The following is a 10,669-nucleotide window of genomic DNA, read 5'->3' as shown; positions in this document are numbered from 1 at the left end:
AGTGGGAGGGGCCTCCTGGGAGACTGGAACTGTGTTGTGCGAGTGGCCGGTGTTGGGGTTTCTTCACGATTGAATGCCTGTTCACAAGTGTTTGGGGTGATTTATTTTGGATTTATACATTTATTTTAGGAACCAGTTCCCATTTGGACCGTCCTCCCCCTGCTGGTAGGCCTCAGTACTGTACACCCCCTTCCTATTGTGTTCCTTATGTTGTGATTGTCTACTTTTTAACATGAAATAATAAATGTAATCCCATTTTTTTGGAAAAGTCTTGTTCTCTGTGGTCACGAACCTCGAGCCTACTGGCAGTATATTTCCTTGGGTGCAATTCCCAAGGTGGCGTTGTTGACAACTTCTGGTTACCCTGCTGTGAAGAGCAGAGTACCAGACTCCTACCCTAGTGTTGCCACACAAGCAATACAGGGTTTTATGGAATCCATTTTCCTAAAACATAAAAAATAAATTTACATAATTATGACTTGTAATAACGACTTAGCGGTCTTATAATGATAAGAGACTTAGCGATAAGTCACAATTACTCGTCTATGAGTAAATGACTCATACCGGAGTCATTACGATTAGCACAGCCATTAAATGGGTTTTCGCGGAGTTTCTGCTGATGATACGTCGATTTGCATTGATGTTTCTCCAACCCAAGACTGTTTAGTACCATAATGAATGTGATTTAAAACATATGTCCACAGAAAATCCACTAATTTCATCCAGCCAACTGGCGATAAATTTGCACTTACGCAATAACGCTTAGCTAGCTAGGTTGCAAGCAAGCTAGCTAAGCGTTTTTGCGTAAGTGCAAATTTATCGCCAACTGAAAGGACAGGACTGAAATGAACAACACAAAACTGAGCTGAAGTGGATTCATCATCGAGCCATTTATTTTTCGATCACAGATGTCAGTTCATACAAAATTTATAATAAAAAAACCTACAGACATTATTATTATCAGATGACAGAATGTAAACATAAATTTAAGGTTTTGCATTTTCTTGCTTTAAAATGTAAATATATTAACACACTCAAAATATTTTGTCGTTTTCTTGACATGTAAGCTGAAGACTGCATTTCTCCCTGATTTAACTCTGTTTAAGTGCCTGAAAGCAACCCTCTTTTATAACAAATCCCCTTTTGTAACTACATTTCTCTAAGCAGTTTATCTAACTTCTGCCCATTAATAGTGTTTGACACTGGATCTCATCTAAATAACAGAAAAACTGAACAACTTTTATGATGCAACATGGAACAAATAAGGCGTAAAAGAAGAACAGGGTCTGTAAAGCTAATAGCTTCCTTCACAGTTTATTTGAGTATAAATCTAATAAAGAGGATTTGCACTCTTTGGAATAAAGAAGACTTTGTTCAGATATTTACCAGAGTTTCAAACCTTCAGTGTTCAGTCGATGCAATCCAGCTCAGCCTCACTCTAATTTAAACATTCCTCAGCACAACATCCACCTCTTCATTTGCAAATAAATTAATCCTCTGCCTAATCTGTGAGCCCTCCTTTCAATTACTCTCTTACAATATGAATAACTCATAAGAGCGATTTGTTGTAAACCTGTAAACACATCCATCTGGTCCATGAAGCATCAAGAAGCTCTTCAGGGTCATTTGCTGTTGTCCCAGCTGTTCCTCCAGGTCTGAGTCCGTGCAGACTGACTGGGCGGCAGGAAGAAGGGATGGTTCAGAGCGGCGGGGAGAGAGATCCGTTTCACCGGGTCGTACTCCAGCATCCGCTCCAGGAGATCAAATAACTGGTGGTGCTCTCTCCCGTGTGATAACAGGTAGTTCTGGAAATCCACAGAACAACGTAGAAGATTGTTATTTAAAGGGATAAATAAGGTTAAAGGTGACCTATTATTTTTTTCAATGAACAGGTTGGGATAGGTCTACGGATTATACAAAATATATTCAATACATTTTTTGCAAAACTTTATTCTTAGATAATCAGATGCATAATTATACAACCGTACATCTTTGAAAAGCAGAAGAAGAGCCTCCTGTGCAACCAACATGAACACAGTAAGTGGTTTCTGAGTGGTAAGTCAACCACAAAACATGGGTAATTTCCAGCAGCCATTGTACAGCAGTAAAACCGGCTGAACAAAAATGCTAGAGTTCCACTTGGGTTGGTAGGTGACGGTGTTGGGCTTGGCTGTGGTTGCTAGGTAACAGGCTCAAAATCGTTTTAGTTGGTAGGTGAGGGGCGGTGCCTGCTGATTTGTGATGTTAAATCCTGGAGGTTTTTGAAATGGCTCATTTTAAAGATACCAAAAAAAGTCTTACTTATTGCCCAAAAAAATGGTTGGGTGTTTTAAAAAATAAAAAATAAAAAAAGCAAGCAAACAAAAAAAAAAAGAGCATTTGGGCTATTTGAGACCCAAATGACATTACAAAAACGTGCAAAATATGAATTTTGCATCATAGTCCTAACTCCCAATTTTTGCAGGAGTTAGGAACGTGTTACTGGGATTTTAGAAAATAACTTCTTATTTGTGCAACCTGGACAAAAATATGCACTTCCTGGTGTAGCAGTAGTAGCATTTATGCGAGGCTCATTGTATTTTCACCCTGCTGGACCTTAGCGAGGGCTCACAGATGCCGGGAAGAGCAGAGAAGGATGGAGCACTCCTCTACGTTCAAGGTTAGATCATCCCAATTAAGAGCTATAATGCTGAGCCAGAAATGCTGGTTCCTAGACTCCCTGTGAGAAACATCAGTGATAAGACGAATGCAAGTAGGTAGTGACTCTGTCTAGTTCAGGGGTCTGCAACCTGCAACTCTGGAGACGCATGTGGCTCTTGGAGCCTCCACTCTTGCTAATTTTGGTCAAAAATTGTAGAACTGAGCACTGCTGTTTAACTGGAAGTGATAGTAGAAGCACATTTTCTGCGGTTTGGTTCAATATCTGCATGACATCAAAATGAGGTAAATAGAAAAAGACATAAAAGTTAGACTTTCAGCTGATTGTGATTTTGATTATGAATTAAACCCAAAAACAACATTCTTTCACTTAGACTCTGGACTGAAGTGAACATAGACACAAAAATAGATGAATAAAATATGCCTTGTATAAAAATAGCAAGGTTTTCATTCAAAAGCGTATGCTTTAAAGAAGACAAATGAATCTGCTTGTTGTAAAACGTGTATTTGTATGGATCTAAAACCCCAAAAGAGAAATACAACTCTGGTTCATTAACTGTAAAATAGATACACTTTATAGCTCTACAGCAGTTAAGTTAGGTCATTTTCCAAAGGCTTTTATGGCTTTGAAGAAATTAATTTATTAGAAGTGAGGCTAAAAGTGGCTCGCTGTGCTGAAGCAGGCTCTATAAGCAGACGCTGAGCATGACTGCTTACTGTTCTCATCCTTCCGAGAAGTAATAAAGTTCTGTCTGAGTGAAAATCACCATTCTCTGTTTGGTATCCAAGAGTTACAGTTAATTAAGAGAAACTCTCTTTTTCTTATTTCTTAATTATTTATTTACAAACAACCGTGAATCGCAACAAGCCAATATTGTGTCAAGTAGCATTAGGACACAGTGTTTCAGCTTCCTAAACTGCAATTTCTTTGAATATTTTAGGAAAACATCCAGGGATATGGCAAATTAAATTTGCAGCCCCCTCAGCTTACCCTCAGTGGTTTACACTTAGACTTAACGAAGCGTCCGGCCTTGGAGCTTTCATTCCAGTCCAGATGACCATGATGGAAATACCTGCGCTTTCTGTGGAGAAGAATAAATCAAATTCAGCCAGATGTCTCAGGTTGGGTTTCAAAGCATTAAAGGTCGGTAGGTTTAAACCTGCTCCACTGAATCATTCTCAGAGGAATTGGTCCCTGGATTCTCTCCATCATCGCCAGATGTTCTTTATTGTCATGAGTCTGCGACGAAAAGCGGAGGAGTTAAATCCCACAACAAAGCAACATGGCTGACCAGAGTTTGAGATCTCCGTCCCGCTGACCTGGAAGAGAGTGAAGCCTTCGTAGTATTCGAACAGGATGCAGCCGATGCTCCAAACGTCACACGGGTGACTCCAACCCAGCTCTGTGGGAGACGAGAGAGTTTCACCACCGTCCAAACATCACCGACAGCTTTACCAGTGAAGAGTCCAGCGTACCCAGTATGACCTCTGGGGCTCGGTAGTGACGAGTGGAGACGACCAGAGAGTGGTGTTCTTGTTCGAAGGTGGCGCTGCCGAAGTCGACCAGCCGCACCGTTGTGTCTCTTATCCTCCGTTCCCAACATTTCTACTCGGAAGACACACAGAGACAAACGAGGAAAGCTTCAGTTTGTATCTCGTTTCTTGATCTTGAGTCATACTTTCACGCTTCGGCTGATTTAATTACCAGAGCGGAAAAGTTTGGGAACACTTGAGGCATTTAATTCAAGAAGTCAAAAGCGTTTTCCAGCCTCAGGATAATTCCAGTCTTTTTGTGTTTTGAACATATCTAGGGTTTTTTTTAGATGGCAACTTTCCTGCTTTGATGAACAAACAACTTATGAAACAAAAAGAAGTAGGCGTTACTTTAACTCTACTTGTGTGTTATTTTCATCCGGGCTGCATGTTTTATAGTTTATGTGTTCAGGCGCCAGGGACTTGATTGGCAGCAGACTGCATCCATTGATTCCTCCACCAACAATAACATTTTCAATCTGTAATGAGGCCGTGGTGGCTGGCAAGACGGCGAGCTGTGAATCAATAATCCCATGGTCAAACCTTGAAGTCCAAGCCTTTTTATCAAATATGGCAGAAGAAAAGCATCCAGCATCAACTGGACAGGACAACAGGCAACAAACAAATATATAAAGATTTTTCAGAGAAACTGGCGGCTGAATGAGCACAAAATGACATCGACTACAGCACGTTCACCCACGTTGCTGCCCATATTTACTGCAGGCAAATGTGACTCAAATCAGATTTTAGGGGAGGATAAGTGACCAGGTCAGACTTGTTAGAACAAGTGTGAACACTCAGATCGTCCCCAAATGTGATTTTTTATTATTTTTTTTGTCAGATTTGAGCCACTTCCATCTTGTCACCTTCCTAACATAACGGCCCAAATCATTTTTTGTCCAAAAAAAAAAAAACTTGGCAAAAATGATTTAGAAAAGTAACGATATTGTGCTCCTGAATCTGAATTCGAGGGGGAACAACCAAAGCAGCTTTGATCCAACTTTAACGTCACCTATTTGTCTTAACTGTGGGCTGGCAGCAAATGTTAGCAAGATGGATGACAGTTGCAGTGGTTCTGTGAGTTATTACACTAAATTAACAAACAGGGAAACATGAAAGTAACTTTCTTCCATGTTTTTTTGGAGGAAAGTTACACCTGTGCGGGTCAGTTTCGAACTGCAAACACTGGAGTTGTGATTTCAGGAAAAATTGGATTTGAGCACCAGCTCTGCAGTGGGACGGCAGCCATATTGGGGAACACACCGCCAATGGAGACACACTAACCAGCTGGAGTGAGACTCGACAAAAGGGGCTTTTCATCTGGAAAAGTGTGAAGCAAAGCTTTTCAACAACAGACAAATTCAGATGGGTTTGAAAAAAGCACCTCATGCATGCTTTGGGCCGATATCTCTTCCAAAGGCAAGGGGAATATTCTTAGAGAACATCATGAAGTCTTTAAAACAGCAGATTGGTTTAATTAATAACAAGAAAGAATGGGTTATATTTATGTTTTTCATCAGGATAAAACCCAAAACATAAAAACTAAATCAAAACCACCAGATACAAAATTAATTTCCCTCTCTCTATCCGTCTCAGGAACTTTTATCAGATTTGCTAAAGAGCGGATCCAAAACTCTGAAAAGACGTGCAAAGAGAAATGATCAAAGTTTCCTCTTTCTGCATGCTCTGTAATGAAGCAAAATGCTATTTAAAAAATTTGAGCTGTACTATCAGGGTTGTCGTTTTTCAACTTTAATATAATTTTTTTCTCTTCAAATGCCACATGTTGCTCAATGTGCAACGGATACAGCCTGCAGTCTTGACGGATAAACCTGTAGACAAAAGGAGACTTCCTGTGGGGGGCTCATGGTTCTGCTGCTGGGATAAATTTGCATTTAAATAGGAAAACACAAAGCAAACTCTCAGGTTGTTCTGCCACCGGTAATCCCTGCTTTGTCGCCATGAGGCCTCCTTAAAGGATGCAGGCCGACCGTCACCTTCTCAGCGTTGTAGACGAGGGAGTAGTTGGAGTTGACGAAGAGGATGTTCTCAGGCTTCAGGTCGGTGTGAGTCAGCTTGTTGTCATGGAGAACTGTGGAAGAGAGCGAGCCAGGACAGAGGATCATTGGATATGTCAGGAGCCAGCGCCCCCCGGTGGTGGCTTCTTCAGCTATGGCAAACTGTCAGATTAATTGAAGAAAATTAATGGCATTTATAATAATAGTAATAATATACATTCATCTTGATTAAACTGGCCTTACAGTGGGGATAAAACACTTGATTTGGAGTTTGAGGAGTTTGAGGATCATTCACATGATCAAAAACAATACACTGTTATTTATTTTTTTGTTTATTTGTAAAAAGTAAAAAGTCGTTTAAAGCTAGCTTATTCTGCCAGTTAGTCCTCCAGTCTTTCTGATATTATAGTCAGAAACCATATGTTGGAATTAAATATCATCCTGTTGTTTTATCTTTACTTAACACAGAACAGGAGATTGTTGTTATACATCTGTATCCCCAAAGTAACAAATAATAATAATAATAATAATATTTACTATTATAGTAACTATTTATTTGCTATAATATTTACTATTTAAATATTTACTATTTACTGAAGTTACACTTCAGCAACTTCCTAACTTGCTGAAGTGTTAAACCTCCAGAGGTCTTTGTTTAATTTATCCCTGAACAAAAAGACTAACAACTTACTCAGGAGTGAATCATATAAATTTACTGTAAAACATTCAGCCTTCCTGTTATTTCCTGAAGTTTATGCTCTCTCTTGCTCCATGTCTTAATATGTTAATGCTTATAGTGCTTCTTCTCATTTCTTTTTTTAAGCGCCTCTCTGAAACTGAAAACATTTTCCTTTAGATCTTTTTCACTCACCAACAGCTTCATTGAAGAACAGCATTGCTGTCAGTGAGACTTATTTTCATTTAGCATGATCCGTTTGCTAACTAGAGATATATATATATATATATATATTAGATGCATCAGTAGTATCTAATTTCAATTTAAATCAGTTTAAATCCATTGTTTGTAAGCTTTATAACATTTGTAAAACAAACGGGTGATCTACACATCATGATGCTGCTATATGAATCTACTTAATTTGTCATTTTGAAATCTTATTAAAGATTAAACAGTTTTACTATATTTTAGTGTGATGGCATGATATGTTACTTGGACTGATTGATTAACTCACTTATTTATGTAAATATTTTTTGGGAAGTTGTTTTTACAGCTATCTGTCAGGTAAGACACTGACTGCTTATAACTACTCTACAAAATCCCACTATGGGGGGGGGGACAAAAAAACCTTAGAATCTCCTTCTGGTGGCTTAGCTTAATTAGAGATTTATATGGACTTGGAACAACGACAAAAACTAAATGTTTCCACATTTAGAAATTAAGAGTTTTTCTCAGGCCTGAAGATTTAAACCAGAAACTTTCGTATGTATCACTCAATCAAACATCTTTTTTTTTTTTTGCAGCCCAACTGTGAAACATCTCCCTACTCTCTTATAGATGAACGAAGCAGGTGACGAGGGGAGAGCGTGGCTGCGGGGGTTTGCGTTGCACTCACAGCTGACAGCGTGGCAGATCTGGCTCGCCATGTGTCGGATCTGGTTAATGGGGTACGGCAGGAAGTTGTTTGACTTCAAAAAGTCGAAGGTGCTGAGAGACAGCAGCTCAAATGAGATGCACACGTGGCCGCAGAAGTTAAACCAGTCCAGCATCTGAACGCAGTTACTGGAAGGGACACAAACAAACGTGAAATGCTTTGAACTGTAACATTAATAACTTGCTGAACTCACTGCTTGTTCTCGGGATCTTTGGCCCGGATTTTCTCCAGAACGTTTATCTCCAGCTTGGCTGCTTCTCTGTATTTCTCCAAGTTCTTGATGATCTTCAGAGCTACCGGTCTTCCTCCTCTGTGTGATTCAACGCATTATTTCATAGCTAATACCCGCAAACTCTCACACACTGATTCCAGTTAGCATTAAATTGGAGGAGGAGGAGCCACCTGCTGTGATCCAGACACTGCACCACTTTCCCAAAGGTTCCCTCTCCCAGCGTGTCGAGCACCTCATCTGGAAAACAGAGGTCGGATTAGTCTGTGTTGTTGGATCCCGCTCTGCCAGATGTTCTGGTACCTACATCTGTCCTCCAGGATGTCCCCGCTGTCGTAGATCAGGTGGCCATTTTTGGAGTCCCGCTCATTTTCAGCTTCAATGTTGATGCTTCTCTGCTGTGGATAAAGTCAAGAAATCATCCTGCTTTCAGTAAAAACAGACCGATCCAACTTCAGGAGATAAAGTTGAAGGTCTCCATTTAACATCCAGCAAATTCAAAGTCACCAGCATGGAGATCAGTTTATAGTGTTATAGGGTTTTTCTTTTGTTTGTACTAAAATCTTCATTTAGATCAGGGGTGTCAAACACATTTTTGTTTTGGTCCAAATTAAAGTCATGAATGCTCTTAAAGGCTCGGTTGTACCTAAATGTATTGATAAAACCTGTTCACAAGCTGCTAAAATATCAATGAATTCTTAAAATTAAATAATATTATTGAACATCTTTTCAGACCCTCCAAGATTTCATGATTGTTTTGTGATTTTGTGTGTTTTTGGTACTAATTTGGAAATATTTGCGCTTATATATGTCAGTAAATGCGACTTTTGTTACTCGCTGTGTAGATCATGGACTACAGTCCGACATCAGTTTAGGCTGAGGCAGCTGTTTAGCACAAGCAAGAAAGTTTTTGACATTTTTTGTGAAAAATCTGCAATAAATATTAATACAAAAAAGTGCAGAAATGTGTTAATTTTCAGTGAATCGCCACAATAATTCGCAAGAAACTGGAGGAACTGATTGTTATATTTTGGATTAAACAGATAAAAATGAATTGATTTGACTGATAAAATAATATTTTATCAGTGTTTAGTTTATAATTTAGAGGGCCACATTAAAAAAAGCTGTGGCGGGCCGGATTTGGCCCACGGGCCTCGAGTTTGACACGTGTGATTGAGATGATTGAAGCATTTTGTGTAAATAAAATAAATACTTAATAATTACTTATAAAACAATTTCATCTCCGAAATATTCGTGAGAGCAAATCATTTCTTGGTCTTCATGTTCATTAAGTAAAATTTTATTGTTGTTCATCTTGTTTTTGAGATTTAACTCACTTATGTGAAAATCTAAAGCCGTTGAGCAATAACATCCAAATGATTTGCTGACATATAGTGGATCAGAAGTGAACACATCCCAACCAAATTGTTAATTTTTTGTGATGCGACAAATCACATTATGATCAAATTTTGTTACACTTTCTTCATATCAAATGTTGACAGATCTTGTTTTTGTTTTTTTTCTTTGGCACTGGCGGAGGAGATTTGGCGAGTTATCAATTTACAAATGCATTTCTCCGACAAATGTGGCAATGAGCTAAACACGAATGTCCAGACTTTTGTGTCTTAACGTTCACAAAAATCCCACAAAGAGCCCCATAAACCTCTCAAAACCCAAACCGTCAATTGTTGCGCCATTGATCCCAGAAATGTTAGCAGCGTCTAAAAGAGGCCAATAAGAGACTTCTGGTCTCTTTGGACGAGGCCCGCGTCTATTTCGATCCCCATTCTGAGGCCGGTATTAATATCACGTAAGCAAACGAGATACTCAGCGCTGGAAACGCGCCAAAAAAACACGCACACAAAAGTCACACTGACCCACATAAACACAAGTGTGTTTGAAAAAGCTGGGGAGTTTGTGGACAAACGAACTAAATCGTGTCTGTCGTTGTTGGTTTGAGGTAAAAACTAAAATCACACAAATGAAGAAGAGAGACCGACAAATGATTAAAAAAACAAACAAAAATAAAAAAATTAAAAAAAGCAAAAATCAATCCATGGTACTCACTGACAGGCGGAGACAAATGCAGTCCAGAAAGCCCTTCAAGAGAGAAAACAGCTCCTTGTTTCCCATCACACAGAGGCGCAGATCAGATACTGGCAAGGTCGAGTTCAAGAGGAAGAGAAGAAGACAGAGGGATGAAGAGGAGACGCAGATAAAGCGGCAGCTGATAAGCTTTTGGAGCTGCGTAGAGAAAAAAAAATAACTGAAGATATAGCACCATGAATATGAAACAAGTGGCTTTAAAAAACAACAACAACAACAAAAAAGAAACAAGCAGAGGATGTAGAGCATGTGAGGAAGTAAAAAATAGCCTCCAATGCAGTCAGCAGAAACCTGAAGTGAAGGAAAGACACAAACTTGACAGAAAAGCCAACAAGGAAAGGCAGAAAAACTCAGGAAGAAGCAAAAACGCAAAAGGAAAACCCGAACACACGAAAAACAGGAGAAAGCAAAAGTACAGACAAAAGACGGAAAGTGACGGACAGAAATGAGACGACAGAAACGGCGAAGGCGAGCGGAGACAGATGCTAATAATAAACTGGTCACAGCCCCCACCC

At 39.3% G+C, this 10,669-nt stretch overlaps 1 protein-coding gene across 2 annotated transcripts; it reads right to left on the bottom strand.

Moving 5' to 3' along the window:
* Positions 1–865: 865 nt before the first annotated feature.
* Positions 866–10,659, bottom strand: LOC103478721 (dual specificity protein kinase CLK2-like). 2 transcript variants are annotated; one of them, XM_008432722.2, is made up of 11 exons: positions 10,116–10,659; positions 8,356–8,446; positions 8,222–8,288; positions 8,013–8,129; positions 7,781–7,947; positions 6,189–6,283; positions 4,135–4,264; positions 3,979–4,061; positions 3,819–3,898; positions 3,650–3,740; positions 866–1,805 (listed from the first exon to the last, which is right to left on the bottom strand). In XM_008432722.2, exons 1-11 carry the CDS (start codon positions 10,401–10,403, stop codon positions 1,623–1,625), a joined length of 1,392 nt encoding a protein of 463 aa, XP_008430944.1. In that variant the 5' UTR covers positions 10,404–10,659; the 3' UTR covers positions 866–1,622. The 2 variants fall into 2 exon arrangements, with proteins under 2 accessions (XP_008430944.1, XP_008430945.1); XM_008432723.2 differs by having other exon boundaries at positions 8,356–8,443.
* Positions 10,660–10,669: the final 10 nt, after the last annotated feature.

Source organism: Poecilia reticulata, linkage group LG16 (genome assembly GCF_000633615.1).
Source record: "Poecilia reticulata strain Guanapo linkage group LG16, Guppy_female_1.0+MT, whole genome shotgun sequence".
NCBI lineage: Eukaryota > Metazoa > Chordata > Actinopteri > Cyprinodontiformes > Poeciliidae > Poecilia > Poecilia reticulata.
This window is presented reverse-complemented; position numbering and strand designations above follow the sequence as displayed.

Excerpts from the sequence above, each read along its gene's own strand:
- LOC103478721 (XM_008432722.2), bottom strand. The coding sequence starts at position 10,403 with ATGCTCTACATCCTCTGCTTGTTTCTTTTTTGTTGTTGTTGTTGTTTT. Across the intron at positions 8,130-8,221 it reads CAGTGTCTGGATCACAGCAG|AGGAGGAAGACCGGTAGCTC; the intron begins GTGGCTCCTCCT and ends TGAATCACACAG. Across the intron at positions 7,948-8,012 it reads AAAGATCCCGAGAACAAGCA|TAACTGCGTTCAGATGCTGG; the intron begins GTGAGTTCAGCA and ends TGTCCCTTCCAG.